Here is a 21,364-nt window from a genome sequence, read left to right as displayed (position 1 = left end):
AGTGAGGCCAGACTTGAGCATTTCACCCTACTAGTCACACCTATTTGTTTTTCAGACAGTCGCCTCTTGTAACAGCCAAAAATAACTCTATTATAATATTGTCAAGATGTTTGTTTTTTTTTACCTCAAATGATTTTGTGGCATTTAATTCTCCGTTGTTTGATATTAGCCATGAAGTTTCTTGAAGATAAACTACCACGGACTGATTCAGTGTAGTCAGCAGGAAATGCTTTATTTCAGAAGACATTTCTTTTGCCTTTTGCATCCTTTTCCACTTGCAGGGATAATTGTTTTTCCAGTGTAATTTCCTACTCTTTTAACAATAATTACATATATTGTACCTGTTCTCCCAGGACAAAATTAATTCAAATACAGTGAAATGTTGTTTAATGCAGAGATTATTAGAAGTATTTCCTTGGGTTCAAAAGTTTCCAGTCTTTTGCTCCACAGTGAGCAATGAACACACACTCAGACATATACATATAAAATACACATTTGAATCTTTTTTTAAGTGTCATTCAGCAGGTAGGAGCCGTGGTGGGCAGAGAGAGACAAGTGCATCATGGGGAATTGACCTTTGACCTGTAAGAATAGATGCACAAGGACATGTTACACTTTATCAGTAATGCAAATAGGCATCACTTGTGAAAGAAAAAGACTTGTAAGAAAGATGGGACTTCATCATCTGATCTGATCTACTGATGGAGCAGGAGAAGGAATAAAGGAACTATTCTCAGGGTGTTTCAGATTCACACTGGTTCTTTACCTCAGGGTGGGGCTAGGCCACAGAGCAGCATGAGCCAATCAGGTTAGCTTGTGAAGGCCTCGAAGTCTGAGTCTGAAACAGGAAGCAGGAAGTGTAAGACAAAACCAAAAAGTCCAACTTAAATCCCATGTATGTTTACTAGACATGGAGACCAGAAGACAGCATGGATCAGAGCAAATCAAAGGAGAGAAGACCAAAGGGCTGCTGATGAGAAACAGGCAGGTTTGTAATAATGCCACATACATGGGCAGTTTTTGAGGCAGTGTAAATGGAAAGTTCTCAAGTGGGTAAATGGAAAAACATTGGTTAAGATAAGATACCGAGTGAAAATAAATGTAAGCAGAGTAAATATATTCTAAATGATATGCAATAATTTTAAAATGGCTCATCTGCACATGCTTTGTTACGGAGCTCCAGAGAACCAGGGGGAGTCATTCAGAATACATGAAAGATCTCTATTATACATTAAATGTATTATGTAGTCATAGTAAACTAGTAGTCAATGTGTAGCATGGAATTAGTGTAAAGTAGTGAAAAATCCATGACGGTTACGGCCATATTCTGAAAAAATCAAATATGCCAACTCCTCTTTTAGCTCAATTTTTATTTGTTTGATTGAAAATAAAAACAACAATAACACTTGTCAGTTCAATGGCGTACAAATAATACAGGATGATATACTGTATATTTATAAGACAAATCATCTGCCTCTTTCTCTCGCATTCCCTCTTCATGCAAAATAAGTTTGGAGAGGATACAATTGACAACTGAGTGACAACAGAGTCAAAATGATCTGAATTTGTTTAAAGTGATGATATATTCTTACAGCTGTGCTTTTTTTTTGCCAGTGATGATAGTTGTCTTTAAAAAATGAAAGCAAAAACTCATGCAATATAAAATAACTCAAGCACTCATGAAGATTATATGACAACCAAATAAACAGGACGCTGCCTGTAGTAAGGTGCTTATATACAGTAAAAAAACAAAACAATTAATTACTATATACTACTGGTAGTAGTATTTCTTTTTTAATACCGTTTTGGCACCAACAGGACTTTCTGTTACTACAGCCTTCATAGATACAGCAACAATCACATTTGAAACAGTTATTAGTGTTCCTGTGTGTGTGTGTGTGTGTGTGTGTGTGTGTGTGTGTGTGTGTGTGTTTTGTTATAGGTTAGCCTGATAATCAGACTAAATTGCCATTTTGTTTTCATTTCATTAGAAGTCTACACTCAGGCACATTTAGGTTTCATCCAGCAGCACCATGGTAACTTAACATTCAACAGCTCAGTTCTTTCTCTCCCTCTTTCTCTTTCTCACACACACACACCTACACCTTGGGCAGACAAGCTGAACAGTTTTCCAGCAGATCTGAAAGTCCATGGTTTCTAGGACTGTGCAAATGAGGAAACAAACAGTGTTCTAGTGAGACACAAAACCCACTGCAGCAGTAGCTAATATGGCACTGATATATCTGTAACTGAAAGTCTATAAATGTAGAAGTATAACATTACCTTTGATCCAAAACATACTCTGTGTATTCCCATGTCTTCTCTGCCTTTTTCATTTATTAAGATACAGTATGTCCTTCATTTTGGCAGATTTAAGTACTTATTTAAACATTAATGCATTTTTATCTAAGCCTGGAGGTAATCAGTGCATAACGTAGGGTTTAGAGAGTTGCCCTGGAGGATGACAGTCTGATAACTTTGCACACAAGACAGCTCAACTGGAATCGCTTTAGTATTTTCCTCAGGTGCACTTAAGGAAGATGTAGCTACTGTACCTCCTCCACCACGACATGTCAAACCAGTCCAAGGGAAATCAGACTAGCAGTGTTTTAATGATGAAGCTCATTTTATACACACTACTAATCACTAATGCAGAATTTTGCCATGTTCCTCTATTGGAGGAAACGTTGGCTGGAAGGCTGGTGCTGAAAGAAAATTCTGGTGTACCTTATTGACTGAAATACATTTGCTTTGCTTAAAATACATTTGTTTTTCTGACTGAACATTTGCAGCGATTATGTGAGCACGGTAAACAACAGTACAAATGCACAGAGGCATCAAAAGAATCAAAGTATAAAATATTTTTAACATGATTATTTGTCTACACTCAGTCGCAATGCTGTGCACACTCTACATCGTGCTTTGCCTTCATTAAGTATTGTTACAAAACTACAATCTACAATCTGACCAAAAATAGTGATGACACTCTAGGAAAAGTTCATTAAGGCCAAGATATACTCAACTGTAATGATACATGAGCTCCTCACTACTGCAACTTCACACAAAATATAAAAGCTGGGCTTCCTGTTCAGACTGGGGAGCCTGTATGTATTATATTTACAATGTATTTGTATTGTACTTTTTGTTTACATTATTATAATTATTGTCAGTTGACCACTGAGCGGAATCAAATTAGTCATTCATCACTGGAGAAGGTTCTGTGGCCTACTTTTGATTTTGATCTATTGTTTCAGACTGGGCTGAAAGCTCTGATACATTGCCTTTGCCAGAGAGCCTGAATGAGAAATTTCTATGGCAGGGTCTCAACTGACCCAAACACAGCAACACAAACACACACACACACACAACACACACACACAACACACACACACACACACACACACACACACACACACACACACAAACACACACACACACACACACACACTCACACACAACACACACACAGCAAAAAAAAAAGCACAAAGATTTGAGAGCAGAAAATACTCTTGGGATTTAAATCACTACTAATTGGACGCATCTAAATCCAACCTATTCCCACTCCTTTCTGTCAGCAATACGTAAATATTTGGCATATTTAGAAACATTCATAAACAATCCTTGATATTGCTTCACAAGCATAAAGTAACACTATTTAACTTTTGGTTCTGTATTGGCAGATTAGGTGGAAATGTCTGGGTCAGCCATCAACAAAGAAAACCAGCACAAAACCACAAACCCTGTCAAAGCTGACTCACTGTCTCCTTTAAAGGCGTTAAGACTGTAATCCTTGTGATCGTTTGAGCCACCGCCTCAAATTAAGAGTCTGGCAATCACATTACATTAGAGTCCGGCTGCAGGCAAAGCACCGAGGTAAGTATAAAGAATAAGGCATCCCAAATATACACACACGCACACATACACTGCTTTAGCACACAATACACCCACACTTCTTTTTCTTCTTTACGTTGCCATCGCTATTTTTTATGGCAGGTTTAAACTCTTCTTCACTGCTCTGGCTTAGCGGCGTAGTGTTGGAAGTTGTGGGTGACTCAGGAGAGAAGTCTGGCTCCCTGGTTCCCTTTCCCGCCTTTTCCCACCTATCTCCAAGCCCTGAGTCCATTTCCAACTGCCCCTCTTTATATTTATCCCCTGTGACAGCCTTTACAGTGCGAGACACATGAACATTTTTTGTTACAGTTTGGTTACTTGTAACTTTGACCCCGCCCCCAGCACCTGATATGAAGTCAGTAGCAGCTGCTTTCTGCTGTGCTTCCAATTCTGACAGGCTGCATGCCAAAGCCATCTGCAGATCTTCGTCGTCTTCATCATCGTCACTACTTCCCACAGTCTCTTCATAGTTGTAGAAGGGAGCGGAGCTAAATGACCGATGTGTGCCTGCAGAGAAAGGGCTGGGGCGGGATCTGTTGGACTCAGCAGGTGATCTATTTTGGAGTCCTGGCTTCTGAGGGGAATGATGGGGCTGTCCCTCTCGTCGGCTTAGCTCTAAAGCAAGGGCCATTTCATCCTCCACACCTGGGAACACACACAACTACACAGGTGTGTATGTGCACAAGCAACATGATTCAACATATGCACACACATGCCTAACTAAGGGGGCAACAAGAGTTAAATAATGTAGAGATATCATCATACTACAAATTTAACTTAATATCTAAAACCTTTGCTATTTTAATACTATAGTTTGAAAAAATCACTGGTTTGACTTGAAAGCTTTTCTGATTAGCAAATGTAGTTCCTGTCTTTGTGAGCTCTGTTACTCTTATTTTGCAAGTGGTACCAGTTTAAGTGAATTTGTGGATTTCAATTCAAGATATTGCAAACCTTTGCGAAAGTTTTTTTGGCATCAAATTTCTCAATCACAAAATTCAGTGTGTGTGTTCTTACCGTTAATTAGGACACTCTTTAACACCCCATCCTCCTCAATTTCTATTCTTTCCTGCCCATTCTCCTTTATCCTGTAAAGAAGACAAATACACAGATAAATGGTAGTATTGACATACCTCCATCATTCTTTTTTCTGTGTGTATGCATGTGTCATTGTGTGTGTCACTTGCTCTTTTCGAACATAAATGCATATTTAATCTTGTAACTGTCACAAGATTTTCAGTGAATTCCTTAAATATCCATGTGACTTTTGATTACAGTAATCTGAGCTCCATAGAGTGCTGCAGAGATGACGTATTTTTGTAGGACAAGCCGTAAATTAACATCACCCTGGTTCCCTTCACAAAAAGCCAATGGGATTTTTGTCATTACCATCACTAAAGTTCCAACTTGTCATTTGATTTAACATGATTACCCCTTCTACAAAACCCTTTCCTCTTAGAAAGTTAAAAATAATTATAGAGCGCAAGTATAAACACAACAAGGCCGTAAAGGCAGACTGGTGAGTAGATAGGTTTTCTTGTTGAGCGTGATAATGTTTAACATCCCAGACTAACTCTATGGTCTCATTTGGCCACTTGTTAGCAACCTCCTTTTATAAAACGAATTACTGATGTATTTTATGTAATACAATAAAACTGTAGGACTTAGGACTCATTCCTGCAGCACTCCATTAACAGTGTAGGATTGTAGACAGCACTAACTTATGCGGACTACAATCACAGGTCTACAGCCCCAGTTTGTAGTTTATAAAAATAGAATTAAGAGTCAGTCAAATAAAATCCTAAATACCCAGTTGCATTTAAATAACATTAAAAAACAATAAGAAAGGAAGCAGTTAAGCAAACCGCTGAACTTGTTTTGCAGACTGAGGCTTGCAGTTATATAACATTTGTGTGCAAAATGCCTTCACACCCTTGGGATGATTAAGAGCTTGAAATGTATGAGTGATGAAATGAAATGAATGAGTACTTTCCAAATGTGTAACAACCACGTGGAACTGCAAACTAATGTTACTATAATGTTTGTTTCAACATAGCTGGAATGAGATTTGTAATATCAAGATTTCCAAAATTTCCAAAGAGCTGGAAAATAAAACTGTATAATATGGCAGGTTTCAGATACTTTTCTGTGAATGTTTCACTTTTCTGACTTAAAGTAAAGACATTACATACTTCTTGGTAGTGGTGCGTTTTCCATTTACGATGCGAGTGGAGGTAGAAACTGATTTGAAGTTGCTCATCCCTCCACCCATGCTCTCCATCCCATCCAGACCCCCCAAGGAAGAGAAGGAGGTAAAATCAACTGGATAAGGACAGCAGACCAGGAAAGGGAAGAGAAGAGAAGACAAGAGAAAAGCTTGATTCATTTCACTTTACAGTACCCGTGTCTGTGCTGAATTAATACCACTCCTGTTTAATCACTGCAGAAAGTTTAGATTGAAGTTAGTAATGAAGAGCAAGGTGTCCTAATATATAAAAAATAAGTAGAAAATAATAAGAAAAGTGTTGCCCACCAAATTAATGACCCATTTGCTGATATGATAATGACTGTTTACCTTTGGTTGATGGGAAAGAGAAGAAGCGACTGGGGCCAAGGCGAGAGGATGACCCGCCAAACGATGAAAAGTCATCTGAATGAGAGAAAGACACATAAATATGTCTGTTACGTAGTTAAACTTAAGTCAAAAAGCGGGAACTTCTCTTTTAAGGGACTATGTGTAATTATTGCACCACAAGTGAATAGATAGAAAAATTTTAAAAGTAAGATTTAACAATTGTCCAGAGGACACCACTCAAAAATAAAAAAATTCACTGGAACTGACTGAGTGTAAGAACAATCATTTTGATTATGTTTTTTTTTACAAAATATATCACCATACCTAGTGCAAATAGCAGAAAATTAAATTCCTCACTGAATAAAATTTTAAATATTAAGGCAGGAAAATTTCATAAAAATGATAATGGAACCCCACTTGTGGTATATTGTGTATGACTTACCAAAGAAACTGGCAAATGGATCCTGGCCACTAAAAAACTCTCTGAACACCTCATCTGGGCTGCGGAATGTGAAGGTGAATCCTGGGAAATCTGATGAAAAGTCAGAGCTGGTGGGACCTGGGAAGTGAAGTCATCGGCATCAAGTGGGTGAGGAGCAAACAAAGAAGAGAAAGAGAAGATGGGGAATATTATATTGAGTGAATTAGGGAAGGATGAGATGAGGAAAGAGAAGAAAAAAGAGGAATGACAAAGGGAAAAGGGAGAATAAGTGTTATAGAGGTGGAAGGATAACGATAGCCAAAGAAAGAAGGGAGAGGGAATAAACAGAAAGAAGAGACAGAGAAAGAGAATGAGAAAAACAAAGACAAAACTATCAGCCCAAATTTTTAGCCTTAAGAAGAGTTGTATGATTTTCCACACTATTACAATTGTAGGAGCTGTTGTCTGGTTGGTTGGTTTTTCTATTATTTATTCATCTGTTCTGAGTTTGGATTACCTAATTTAATTTGTTTTATTTGATAATATTCACTTTTGTTAGTCATTAGTTGCTTTATATTATTTGCTAATCTAGCAGAGTTAGCTTTGGTTAACTAGAATTTTGTTTATTTGGGTAACACTATGGGCACATGAGGTTATTTAGGTAGGTAGACTGATTTAGGACCAGCATGTACCTGGGTGGGACTATGGTTTTCTACCAGAGCAGGAGAGACAGCAGGAAACATGATCCCTTTGTTCCTTTCTTTGCTTGCTTTTTTAGATACATAAGTCAAAAGAAAAATGCTTTGTTTGGACAGTGTATTCTTTTGCCTGTGTAAACCACATCCCCATGGTGAATCAGTGGCCTTTTGATTTTTATTTTGGATTTAAATTAATATGAAGACAAATAGCCACTACAACAACAATGGATGCAACTGCATCTCAACAGCGCAACAGAAGGTATTTATTTACCTTTGTGTCCCATTCTGTCATTTCCATAGCTGTCATATGCATCACGCTTACTCTCTGTGACAAAGGGAAAGAGCACAATTTAATGATGGAACCAAGAGGCATCAATACATACCTTTCTTCTCCTCTCATACAAACACCCAACACACACATTCAATTAAATTAAAAACATAACTAATTTGTTATAAATTTACTTAAAGGTTCTCTCTGACAAGCTTGAAATCATCCTACAAAGACTCAGATTCATGACTCACAGCCTCACACAGACAAACAGACAGACAGACAGACAGACAGACAGACAGACAGACAGACACACACACACACACACACACACACACACACACACACACACAAACACACACACACACACACACACGCACTGATCGGACTTACTGTCAGACAGGACTTCATAGGCCTCAGCAAGTTCTTTGAATTTTCTCTCTGCTTCATCTTTGTTGTCTGGGTTTTTGTCGGGATGCCATTTCAGAGCCAGTTTCCTGTACCTAAAGACACAACACAAACAGAGACATTGCTACACACACTGACTCATACACACAAGTAAATAAATATATACAAAGACATGCACTAATACTAATATCTCTAACACTAATGCTATGATATCTAACAAAGTAAACAAATTTACCCCGTGGAAAACCTGAGGAAAAATATGACACCACTCCATTTCTCTTTCGCGAAATCTGTATATTTCATACCAGTGGGTCTCAAATCTCTATTTATGGGTATAACCTGGTTTAGTTATAATGTATAATGAGGTAGTATATTTTTGGTATTTTATCATTTTAAAAAAAAATACTTGTACATGTTTTTGTTTGAAACGAAATTCAAGTGTGGCCTAAAGTTCATAAAACTAAGAAATGCTGCTTTTGAAGCAGCTTATATAACCTGGCAATTTTAAGTAAGACGTTACGTTTTAAATATATCTTCAGAAGCTACAGAAACTTTTGTACTCAAGTAAAATCTTGCTTTGTTGTTTATTCCTTGAGTATTCTTCAGATGATCTCAGGATACTCACGCCTTCTTGATGTCGTCCTGGGAGGCCGTTTTGGACACTCCCAGGATGTCATAGTAATTCACCATCTCGCCTCCTGTCACTCCTCACCTCTCTGAAATGAAAATACAATAGTTTTCTTTTGAGCATTGCATATAATCAGCTCCGATTCGACACACACATTCTGCATTTATCAAATTGATGTCTCTGATTACAAAAAGGTTGAAAAGCCTTGGAATCTGTGGTCTTCTAAAAATCCACAAAAAGAAAAAGAAATAGCTCTGTGCTCACTATCTATTCAGTTTGTAGATAAGTGGTCATATACAGCCGAATGTAAGCTGGCAAAGTGTTATGTAAACACAGTTGTTTATCATTCTGTACACTAAAGTGCTGGTTAAGGATTCAAGAAACATATTACAACACGCAAGAGTTTTTACTTATTTTGCCTATTTTTGTCTGTAGGTGTACAAATCTCCATCACTATCCTGTTAGCTTTGCTGCATCTGTTAGGTGAGGACAACTTGGTGTTCAATGACATCCTGTAATCGTCAGCATATTCACCCAACCTGAGCATAGAGCTAATCTGCCAGTATGACTGAAAACACCAGTGTGCTAAGTGTTAGGTCTCTGTTCGTATCTTGGTGACAATAACGTCATCTCCTTTTTGTTTCACTAAAAATGAAATTCACCTCAAATGAGCTTTTGTTTTTTTGCCTCCAGCAAAATAATTTTAAAATACATTTTTGTTGGCAGTTTTGACAAAGATGTCAGACAATTCACATATCAATTATTTGCATATTTACTTATTTGGTCTAACACTTGCTTAGAATCAAACTAAACTTAATTTTGTTCAAGTCAACATTAAATTCTGTCAACATCTGATTGCTGTTGTCAAGAGTTACTTGTCACAGCTGCACTCTCTCAGCAATACATGAGTTATAAGAGCCATGAGTCACCATGCATCCCACAAGCACTGAGTAATTAATTGTTGACTGCCATTTTGATTTAGTCTAGAATCAATATTCTAATCTAAGTCACACATCTATGGCCATAACTTAAAAATAATTAACATAGAGGTGGGTGCCAACAGTAGTCATTACTAAACACACAACTACATGCAATGCATGCTGTGGACTATGATAATTAGATAACACTATTTCTTAAACATTTTGTGCTGAATTTTTGATTACGATTTAGGATTTTTGATTTTGATAACAAAAAGTTTCCAGTTAATCTGACATACATATAGTCAATAAAAAGGTCAGTTGATTCATCTGACAATTAATTGTGTACAATTTCTTGTACACACAAGAAAAGTAGTTTTTCTCCTACACACTAAATCAGCTACAGATGGAGGCACTTATATATCAATAAATATATACAATAAATATTATATTAATTTTTTGTTGTAAAAATATAAATATATAAATAATTAATTAATAAATATGTGTTTTTAGCATTTACTTGAAAGTGCAACTATCAAGTGCCCTTGAAATGATAAGACCTCAGTACAGTCAGTGGTTCCATTATAGCCAGAGTCAGAGTCAGCATGCTATCCCCCATACCAATCTTATTAGTGGACTGCAACAGTTTTGGGGTTGAGGGGGACTTCCAAACTGAGGTAAAATAACTAAACTTAACTTTCTATGACCCCTTGGGAACAGCCATGTGCTCACACAAGTATTATTACTATGTTTATTTCTAGCGTTGTGGCATCTGACAACTGCTGCTGACATGACAGTAGGCCTACACAAACTTATATACACGGGCAGATGCAGTTGCATGCACAGGTGCTGGCTATATTCAACGTTAAATGTACCGTTATCGTTATTTGGTATTTCGGTGAGACAATGTTCCCTTTTATGGTAAAGTTAGACATGTAAAGTAAATTACAGTAGCTACACTGGCTATTGGCTGTAGCGACAACTTCAAGACAAGCCAAAGCTGCGGACCTACCGTCTGAGTCCTTTGGCCTAGTTAGTGAGGAGTTCCGCCGTCTGTCCACCCGGTATAGAACAACAATGAATTAGTTATGTTAGCGGTGCCTCTGGAATGCGCTCCCCCTCTCTGCGTGACAGCCTCACACCCCCCTCCTACAGTCAGTCTGCCTGTTCGCCGCCCCGACACGAATGCTTCCTAACGACACAGTACCACTGCACAGTTCCGATACGTTGTGCCTCTGCGGTCTAACTCTATGGTCTCCGTCCGGGAAAACAAGCGGATAGTCAGACTTGTTAGCCGCGTGTGCTGGTCTAAGCTGCACGCGCTACGTCACCGTCAGCTGAGAGAAGAAAATAGAGCGTCTAGAAAATGCCAGTGTTTGGAAGCGTCATCAGACCCGCCCTACCCCGGTTGCTGCCTGTTGCTCTATGGTAATATAGACACACACATGAGCTTAACCTATAAAACCAGCCACTTCTGTCGGTGTTCATATGGCTAACCATTAAAGTAACCATAAACTATAAAGCAAATAATCACCGATATTTCTTAACAGTTTCATTTCAAAATATCACCAGTCATTGAGTTACGTTATGTTACACTGGTCGGACTAAATAAATGTACTCTACTAAACTGCGGTGGAACTTCTACTTCTTCTACAGCCTTCTGCTCCATAAAGAGAACATTTACTTTTGATACTTTACGTTTTAAATACTATTGCTTATGCAATATTTTGAATACGGGGCTTTTTTGGACTTTTTAGTGGAGTAATTACATTGTAGTATTGTTGCTGCTGAAGTAAAATATGTGAAAACGTATTCTATTCAGTCATAGCTTTAGTCATTTAAACTACATTGTAAGCCTAGTGGACCAAAAACGTGCACTTATAGCCTACAGGTTTACGATGTGATGTTTAATATGACTAAGCCTGTTTATGTAGGCTACTGTAGAGTCTAAGGACAAAGGCAACTCCCATAACTTTACTAGGTGGTCACATTACTCCCATCTGGTGACCGAAGAAGTAACTGCAGGAACAAGACCATCCAAGCCCTTTGAATACTTTGTGATCATCAACACGGCACAAAAAGGCAGGAAATTGGCAAAGGCAAAGAAACTGGAATTTCCTTTGTAAATGAATGCAAGCTACACATAAACAGAATCTGAAATCACGGGTGGAAAAATCCCCTCTATGACGTACCAATGTAACAGAATGTAAAGTGTAGAACTTATATAATCACCTTGATTTAAATATTTTGTTGGGCACTACTGTTGATTTTGTTTTGCCCAAGTCTTTTGTCCCTTATGCAGATAATAATCCTTTTAAATGCTGGAAAAGTTCAAGAATGATTACAAGTTCATTAAAAGGTTCATGAGAACTTTTTATTGATAATACTGACATATCACTACCACAGGTTATCAGAATGTTGCTGGGAATGTGTCACGTTCATGATAACATTTGGAATGTGTGATTATGTTTGATACTTCAATACTCCTCTCCCTCTTCATCCTCCTCTCCCATGCTGTCAGTGCCAACCTCTTCATAATCCTTCTCCAGGGCAGCCATATCTTCTCTGGCCTCTGAGAACTCTCCCTCTTCCATGCCCTCCCCAACATACCAGTGGACAAAGGCCCTCTTGGCATACATGAGGTCAAACTTGTGGTCGAGACGGGCCCAGGCCTCAGCGATGGCTGTGGTGTTGCTCAGCATGCACACGGCCCTCTGCACCTTGGCCAGGTCTCCACCAGGAACCACAGTTGGAGGCTGATAGTTGATGCCGACCTTGAAGCCTGTGGGGCACCAGTCCACAAACTGGATGGTGCGCTTGGTCTTGATGGCTGCGATGGCAGAGTTAACATCTTTGGGCACCACATCACCACGATACAGCAGACAGCAGGCCATGTATTTACCATGACGAGGATCACACTTCACCATTTGATTGGCTGGCTCAAAGCAAGCATTGGTGATATCAGCAACTGACAGCTGCTCATGGTAGGCTTTCTCAGCAGAGATGACTGGGGCATAGGTGGCCAGAGGGAAGTGGATACGAGGGTAGGGCACCAAGTTGGTCTGGAACTCTGTCAGGTCAACATTCAGGGCTCCGTCAAAACGAAGTGAGGCTGTGATTGAAGACACAATCTGGCCGATGAGCCTGTTCAGGTTAGTGTAGGTCGGCCTCTCGATATCAAGGTTTCTGCGGCAGATGTCGTAGATGGCCTCATTGTCCACCATGAAGGCACAGTCAGAATGCTCCAGGGTGGTGTGGGTGGTGAGGATGGAGTTGTAAGGCTCCACTACAGCTGTGGAAACCTGGGGAGCTGGGTAGACAGCAAACTCAAGTTTTGATTTCTTTCCATAATCAACGGAGAGTCTCTCCATTAGTAGGGAGGTGAAACCTGAGCCAGTGCCTCCACCAAAGCTGTGGAAGATTAGGAAACCCTGCAGGCCAGTGCACTGGTCAGCCTGAAAGGAAAATTGGCTTGATTAATCAAAATCCCACTCCAGTTGCACAGTCTTTACAAAGGTATGAAAAATGGAAAAGTCACCACTTTGTCTATATCTTCCAAAACTGGAATCTCCTTTCTTTCTTTCTCTTTTGGTGAAAATAGCTGAGGCAAAATTCTTTTTGGAGAGCTCAAACTCTTGTTAAATGCTAAACCTGCCCAGCAAACTACTGTCATAAAGCTCACCAATTTACGAGTCCTGTCCAGCACCAGATCGATGATCTCCTTGCCAATGGTGTAGTGTCCTCGGGCGTAGTTATTGGCAGCATCTTCCTTTCCTGTAATCAGCTGCTCTGGGTGGAACAGCTGACGGTAGGTTCCTGTACGCACCTCATCTGTAAAAGGGACAATTAAAGACAAGAGTAAGAACAAATGTCTCAATATGAAGAATGCTTTAAACATATTTGCTCTGATACTGTAATTGAATATGAGAAAGCTACTTTGCTCAAAATCAAAGTAGAGTATCATGAGTGTACATGTAGACTTTTTGGTGTAAAGTTTTATGTGCACAACTTAAAATCAAACAAAAAATAATGGAAAATAATGTGGACTACTGACCAATGACAGTAGGTTCCAGGTCGACAAAGATTGCTCTGGGAACATTTTTTCCTGTCCCTGTCTCATTGAAGAAGGTGTTGAAGGAGTCATCTCCTCCTCCAATAGTCTTGTCAGAGGGCATCTGTCCATCTGGCTGGATCCCATGTTCCAGACAGTACAGCTCCCAGCATGCATTGCCCATCTGGGCTCCGGCTTGGCCGACGTGCATAGAAATACACTCACGCTGAATAAATGAATGGGGAGAGGTTGGTTAAAGAAGGCCACCAGGTAATATGTTATCAGAGATATGCTTACTACCAAATGTAAGTGTTACTGTACATCTTTTTTATAGAAATACTGCCTGTCTCCAACAGTGATTGTATAGAAATAACTGTATCTTGATTGAATAATTCATCCACAGTTGACCAGTGGGCACCAATGTATTTCATGTCAGCTCATATTGTTAAGTTGAGTGGGTTCATGTTATTTGTTATAAAAAGGGCAACAGACATGAAACATGTATTTCCTTATTGCTTTATAGTGTCTATGTTGTTTCTTTGAACACCATGTCTTATGACAATCTTTGGTATTATGTCTGCCCTCAGTTCAGAGAGGAGACAGCTTAGTTGGAAAATAAACTTTTGACTGCGGAGCACTTTAGGCCAGAACAGAATGCTGAAGCCTTCTGCTGCTCAAAGTGCTTACAAGGAAGTAAGCATTTAAATGAAAGCAGCAATTAGATTGTCCACAGTCTGCACTACAGGCTGCTGCAGAAGAGTATTCGTAGCTGCATAGCTACAGATGGAATGCAGTTTTGAAAGTCTTGGAGTCAGTTTTAGCAGAGTGTTCAGGAGAAAAAAGGAAAATGCAAAGTAAGGCAGTATGTGGCAGACAGGAAGGGCATGCCTCAAGAAGATAGGAAAACCTTCCCCCACTTCTTCATCCTGTACCTCCTCCCTTTCCTCACTCCCTCCCCTTGTGTGCCTCTCTCCTCCCCCCATCCTGTCCAGCTGCATAGCGCTGTGTAACAGCCTGGGATGTCTCTCTCTCTTTCTCTCTCTCTCTGTCTGTCTGTCTGTCTCTCTCTCTGTCTCTCTCCCTCTCTCTCTGTCTCTCTCCACATCTCTCTCCAACCAAAAACTCCTAACAGCTGCAAAATGGCTGCCAACTAACTTATACTGTCTGGGCCAGACCACTCCTCTTTTCTCTCTTCTTTCTATCCATCCCCCCACTGCCACGATTACCCCGGTCACTCCTTCTTAGCCACGAAAACTCTAATTCCTGAACAAGCACACAATGATGAATCCACATACTTTTTTCTTTAGTTACATTTCTTTCCTGTTTTATAACTAGGTGTAACATATCAAACAAGTAGGAAAATGTGGAAGCAGTCTAACTCATAAAGTGTCTGTTATCTGACCTAGATTTTTCTGTTTCATTTCATAAATTCAGCTCAAAACTACTATCATCTAATAGGATAGAGCTGCTTTTGTATCAGTAACCTTCAACTCAAAAGCAGAAGCCTCATAAACATTAAAGAGGCCTAGCTGTATAATCCATCTAATGCTAAGAAACACAGACAAAGGCAGGATGAAGAAAAGGGAGAGTGGAAATTTCTAGGCTACGTCATCTGCAGTTACTCACCATTTTGTCTGCTTGTCCTTCGACCGACGTTGAGGATTCAGACACAAAGCAGAAGTGCGGAGGAGAGGGAGAGTCAGGGTTTATATAGGCAAGGATGTGGAGGGGGCAGGCAGGAAACCACAGCAAGCAGCTGCATAGCTCATTGGCGGGAGGGAACAGCAATTTAAAAAAAAAAAAAAGAGGGAAGTCCCTTATTACTTTATGTCATGTTATCCACCCTTACATTCAACTGCTTTGTCTTTCAGTTTGAGATTAGGTGCTTATGTGTGGAAATATAACCCTCTTTCATTTAGCAGTTTTACCCTATTTTCTCAATTTGTGTGTGTATGAGAGAGAGACTATGACCATTTGTAGTGAGACACTGTTCAGAGTTAGTTTAATCATATACAAAGCCTGTATTTATTTTTATGTAGGGGAATTGTCAGGAGCACACAGAATGGTCACCCACAAAACATTTCTCAACACATATTCATTTAACAAGGACTATGGGCTTGAAGAGGGATTATGCTTATCTTATTCATGCTTCTGCACCCACACACATCAACACACATGTATTGTCCACCCTGTGTCTGTATTAAATAATTGAATGGATAATCACACATGATGGAACAGTCTATGAAGTTCTTTATTATTGATCACCAAATGCAAAAGACATATGTTTTAATGGTGGGAAAAGAAAATGGTGAGCAGTAAGAATCCTTACAGTTGCAGTTGTGTTAAAATGACAAAAATGACACGGCAATATGCAACGTTTCAGCTAAATCAGATAATTCAGAAAAACAGAGAAGCATCACGTTAGCAACCAATAAACCACTGAAATGTTAAAGATTAAAAAAAAAAAAATAGAGAAAAACGTCTGAGAAATGTTATGCCAAGTTTTCTGATTTTCTTTGGTACAATTTTTCAACAGCCCTCTTAGGATCACATAGCTGTGATTCATACATAACTGGGATCCTATTGTTCCTGCAGGCCACTGTCTGAGTATGAGCTACACAAACAACACTAGTCAGTGAGTTAGTCAGTTATTTTCTCTCTCTCTCGGGCGCTCTCACAGAGTCACAGCTGAATGGCATATAGAAACTGACATAGGAGCCCTTTCATAACTTACATTCCACATGGGAGAGGATAGTGGGGGGAGGTGCACAAAAAAGAGGGTTTGGTCTAAGTTTCTCAGGCTGATACTGCAGAAAGAAAAGATCTTTAAAGGCAGAAAGCAAGACTGACCAGAAGTTTTTTTTTGTTTTCTTTTTTTTTTTTTTTTTTACATAACTGCCTTTCTGACATTCTTACTTTCACGAACAGAACAGTTTAGACTTTTGATTAGTTTTGTGAATGTTTGTCACAGACTCTTTTGGTTGGATAGTATTAGGGAATAGTAAACTGTAATTTTCTGAGCCAAATGGTTGTTATGTTGATTTATTAATACATTTGATACATATGTCTTTACTACAAAAGCTGAATGCCCTATTTTAAAAATAGGGATTGATCTATTTTGGCTCAAGTGCAGGCCTCATTAAAGTCAGTATTCTTCTCCTTCATCCTCCTCTCCCATGCTGTCAGCACCCACCTCTTCATAATCCTTCTCCAGGGCAGCCATGTCTTCTCTGGCCTCTGAGAACTCTCCCTCTTCCATGCCCTCCCCAACATACCAGTGGACAAAGGCCCTCTTGGCATACATGAGGTCAAACTTGTGGTCGAGACGGGCCCAGGCCTCAGCGATGGCTGTGGTGTTGCTCAGCATGCACACGGCCCTCTGCACCTTGGCCAGGTCTCCACCAGGAACCACAGTTGGAGGCTGATAGTTGATGCCAACCTTGAAGCCTGTGGGGCACCAGTCCACAAACTGGATGGTGCGCTTGGTCTTGATGGCTGCGATGGCAGAGTTAACATCTTTGGGCACCACATCACCACGATACAGCAGACAGCAGGCCATGTATTTACCACGACGAGGATCACACTTCACCATTTGATTGGCTGGCTCAAAGCAAGTGTTGGTGATATCAGCAACTGACAGCTGCTCATGGTAGGCTTTCTCAGCAGAGATGACTGGGGCATAGGTGGCCAGAGGGAAGTGGATACGAGGGTAGGGCACCAAGTTGGTCTGGAACTCTGTCAGGTCAACATTCAGGGCTCCGTCAAAACGAAGTGAGGCTGTGATTGAAGACACAATCTGGCCGATGAGCCTGTTCAGGTTAGTGTAGGTCGGCCTCTCGATATCGAGGTTTCTGCGGCAGATGTCGTAGATGGCCTCATTGTCCACCATGAAGGCACAGTCAGAATGCTCCAGGGTGGTGTGGGTGGTGAGGATGGAGTTGTAAGGCTCCACTACAGCTGTAGAAACCTGAGGGGCTGGGTAGATGGCAAACTCAAGCTTAGACTTTTTACCATAATCAACAGAGAGTCTCTCCATTAGTAGGGAGGTGAAACCTGAGCCAGTGCCTCCACCAAAGCTGTGGAAGATTAGAAATCCCTGCAGGCCAGTGCACTGGTCAGCCTGAAAATGTAATAATTCAAGAATGTTAAAATCAAATTATATTTTATTCAAGCAAACACAAAGTTTAATATAAAACAAACATACACTAAGTACTCTCAGGCAGTCTCACCAGTTTACGAGTCCTGTCCAGCACCAGATCGATGATCTCCTTGCCGATGGTGTAGTGTCCTCGGGCGTAGTTGTTGGCAGCATCCTCCTTTCCGGTAATCAGCTGCTCAGGGTGGAACAGCTGCCGGTAGGTTCCTGTACGCACCTCATCTGGACAACAAAATAATGTCATACCAATAGATTTACTGAATGAGTAATCCTAAAATTGCTATTAACTGATTTTCAAACAAATTTGTTGATATAATTATAATCATCAGCTATTTAACTGACACTTACCAATGACAGTAGGTTCCAGGTCGACAAAGATTGCTCTGGGAACATGTTTTCCTGCCCCTGTCTCACTGAAGAAGGTGTTGAAGGAGTCATCTCCTCCTCCAATAGTCTTGTCAGAGGGCATCTGTCCATCTGGCTGGATCCCATGTTCCAGACAGTACAGCTCCCAGCATGCATTGCCCATCTGAGCCCCAGCTTGGCCCACATGAATGGAGATACATTCACGCTGCAGAGAATGAGCAATAGTGTTCAGTTACTAGAAGCATCAGTTAACTACTTAATATATTCTTCTCTACTACTGTCTGTTATGATGCAGATCTCATTTGTCTTAATGGATACTATTTCACACTTTAATTTATAAACCAACAGTTATAGACTAAATACAGCATATCTCACAATGTAATAAATACAGTAGTATTTCACCCCAGCAAACCATATCTTACCATAGTTTTTCTCTCTTCTCCAATGTCCAGGTATCGGTAAGAAGATGTAGCACTAAAGGCAGCGGCGTTACTCAGCGCTTATATACCTGCAGCTTAAGGTGAACAGTGATTTGATCTGTACTGTAATCAGAGAACCTCCTGATGAGACCAGGATAAGACCATCCGCTTGCCTGACATACACACAATGCAAAAGGAGGTCACCACCCTATTCATTGTGTGAGTCTGTGACTGTTGTCTGCCGGTGTGTATGTGCACCTCAAATTTCAGAAAGCAGAAGCAGAACCCCTCAAGAGGGAAAGGTAATCTAATGTAGTTTCATTGGGCGGTTTCTAATATTTCACTTTATGATGTAGTTTATGATGGGACAACAAAGGCCTGTTGTTTTGAGGTTGCCTGAGTATGCTACTGTCAAAGAACTGTGTACTAATTAGAAAAATTTGGAATCGAGGTATGGTGAAAACAAAACAGTTATTAACTATTCCTGACTTTTCCAATGTCTCACTGTCATGTTGTAATTTTGACATTTTCATGTGATGTAATGTGTGGATACCTGAGTATTTGATGGATAAATGTATGAATATTAACTAATTTGCTGAATCCATCAACTTTTTGCTTCCACTTTAATAAAAAGGAATCATTTGAGAAAATATTTATTTAGTTTAGTCTTCAAGCAGATTCATTACAGTTCGTCCTGTCCTGTCTGGAATATTTATGGAATAATCGCACAAAATGCAAATTTAAAGGTATGTATATGGAAAGACATAATTTCCAAACACATAACATCTGTTCTGGATCCCAGTGACACCTTTGTCAAACTCATTTTATTCGTCATCGCTTCATTAGGCGTCAGCTGACTAAATGGAGTAAACTGCCTGCTGGAGTGGTTTCTCCACATGCAATATAAGAGTCAGTCACAGGAGCAGTTCATAGAGTAGGTTAAAAAGACACAAAATCATGGTTATTTAAGTCCTAGTCATTCCATTTAGATTTCTAAACCCAGAAAGCCATTCAAATCCAATAGGTTGTATAGTTCACATGTTTACAGTTCTATTCAACATGACATTCATCTTGGTAGCAGTGAGGTAGCTGCCCGCAACAGTTGGCAGGAAAAATCTAAACTGTTGATACAATACCATGGCTAAAGGCAGAACGCCCGGCTCTGTTATATTTTAAAACAAGTCAAACCACTTTCAAAACCAGCAGGCAGCCACTGTAACATCAGAGTTCAAACAGTATGGGAATGTCGATTCAGTAAAATCTTCCAATGGGTGATAAAACATTGAAGCAATACATGTATGCTGACTTCCTCCTTGCTCTCGCCATCTTTATTTCTAACAGCATGCGTTATTTTCATCCAAAAAAGCAGTGGCTGTCAATCAAAAGTGAAAATTAATGACTAACTCAGCACTAAGATAAACTCTCTCGCACTTTCTTAGAAACCATCCTGCATGACTTTAAAAATATATATATTTGTGGTAGCCTGGAAGTTAAAAGTGATACCACAGTGTCAACTGCACAGCTATTCATTATATGGTTGGTTCCCCTCCTGAGGCTGTGAGACTCATCTGTGACAAATACGGTAATTGAAGTTGGTATTGTATTCTCAACACAAAGCTCACAAAGCACTATGTAGTAAAGGCTAAATGCCATGTTAGATGTCAAATTGTTGTCAAATTTACATGTTTTGGTTTCATATTGGTGCTTTAGACCAGTACTTGCAATGAGATTAGTTACTTTATAGAACAACGGGGTGATTATAATAGAAGCAGTCATGCATTAGGTTTTTTAAACTGTACAATACAAAATACAGCAAATGTGAACACTGCTTTTGACCTAATCCTTAGGTTTGGCTCATGCTCTGTGAGCTGAAATATCCATGGGAAAGCACACGCCTTGTTGGCTGTTGTCTTCTCTCATGTGTTTTGCCCTAGGTGTTGCCCGAGTCATAAAGCTCTGACCCACTTCCATTGTTTGAGAGTATAGGTCTCTAGTGCCCCACAATTACAGCAAGTCACAAGTCCTCTCACTAGGGTCATAATGATGTTAGTTCTGGCAAGAGAGCGAGAGAAAGAGAAAGAAAGAAAGAAAGAAAGAAAGAAAGAAAGGAAGAAATAAAGAAAGAAAGAATTAAAGAAAGAAAGAAAGAAAGAAAGAAATGAGAATAAGAGATAATTGTCACAATTTTGAGTTCATGAGGGATACATATGTTGGGAAAACAGCAAAATATCAGCAAAACGTTTGTGTGGCCACATATTGGTTTATAGCATTACAAATTTAATTGCTAAGCTTAAGAGCCAGTTTACACAGAAAGTAGGGTAACTAAAGGTTGACATGGATACAAAAACATTTTGCTGGACCAATAGTGGTGACACTAGGGTTACTGCCTTGCAGTTGTATGCCTCTGCCAACCAGCCAAGTTGCAGGAAATATGGTCCCACTCTCCCCTTCCTGAGCTGCAGCATTGAATAATGGCCAGAAGTATCTTTGCAGATCATATTGATATCACAGTGAAGTTGACATTGACCATTTGGATATAAGATATCATCACTACATTATTTTATTA

At 39.7% G+C, this 21,364-nt stretch overlaps 3 protein-coding genes across 3 annotated transcripts; all 3 read right to left on the bottom strand.

Annotated features, from left to right (window-relative positions):
* Window positions 1-262: 262 nt before the first annotated feature.
* Window positions 263-11,129, bottom strand: LOC111218845 (dnaJ homolog subfamily B member 6-like). The gene is made up of 11 exons (XM_022741320.1): window positions 10,819-11,129; window positions 8,887-8,977; window positions 8,247-8,356; window positions 7,857-7,910; window positions 6,909-7,025; window positions 6,467-6,541; window positions 6,084-6,213; window positions 4,909-4,979; window positions 4,237-4,536; window positions 767-838; window positions 263-582 (listed from the first exon to the last, which is right to left on the bottom strand). Exons 2-10 carry the CDS (start codon window positions 8,949-8,951, stop codon window positions 810-812), a joined length of 951 nt encoding a protein of 316 aa, XP_022597041.1. The 5' UTR covers window positions 8,952-8,977; window positions 10,819-11,129; the 3' UTR covers window positions 263-582; window positions 767-809.
* A 1,025-nt stretch (window positions 11,130-12,154) lies between these two features.
* On the bottom strand, window positions 12,155-15,540 carry LOC111218848 (tubulin alpha chain). The gene is made up of 4 exons (XM_022741323.1): window positions 15,484-15,540; window positions 13,861-14,083; window positions 13,489-13,637; window positions 12,155-13,261 (listed from the first exon to the last, which is right to left on the bottom strand). Exons 1-4 carry the CDS (start codon window positions 15,484-15,486, stop codon window positions 12,284-12,286), a joined length of 1,353 nt encoding a protein of 450 aa, XP_022597044.1. The 5' UTR covers window positions 15,487-15,540; the 3' UTR covers window positions 12,155-12,283.
* A 1,462-nt stretch (window positions 15,541-17,002) lies between these two features.
* LOC111218849 (tubulin alpha chain-like) lies at window positions 17,003-18,561 on the bottom strand. The gene is made up of 3 exons (XM_022741324.1): window positions 18,362-18,561; window positions 18,087-18,235; window positions 17,003-17,977 (listed from the first exon to the last, which is right to left on the bottom strand). Exons 1-3 carry the CDS (start codon window positions 18,540-18,542, stop codon window positions 17,003-17,005), a joined length of 1,305 nt encoding a protein of 434 aa, XP_022597045.1. The 5' UTR covers window positions 18,543-18,561.
* Window positions 18,562-21,364: the final 2,803 nt, after the last annotated feature.

This window comes from Seriola dumerili, unplaced genomic scaffold (assembly GCF_002260705.1).
Source record: "Seriola dumerili isolate Sdu_G_001 unplaced genomic scaffold, Sdu_1.0 BDQW01000052.1, whole genome shotgun sequence".
NCBI classification, from domain to species: Eukaryota; Metazoa; Chordata; class Actinopteri; order Carangiformes; family Carangidae; genus Seriola; species Seriola dumerili.
Note: the sequence above shows the minus strand (reverse complement) of the source record. Positions and strands in the feature narration are given on the sequence as shown.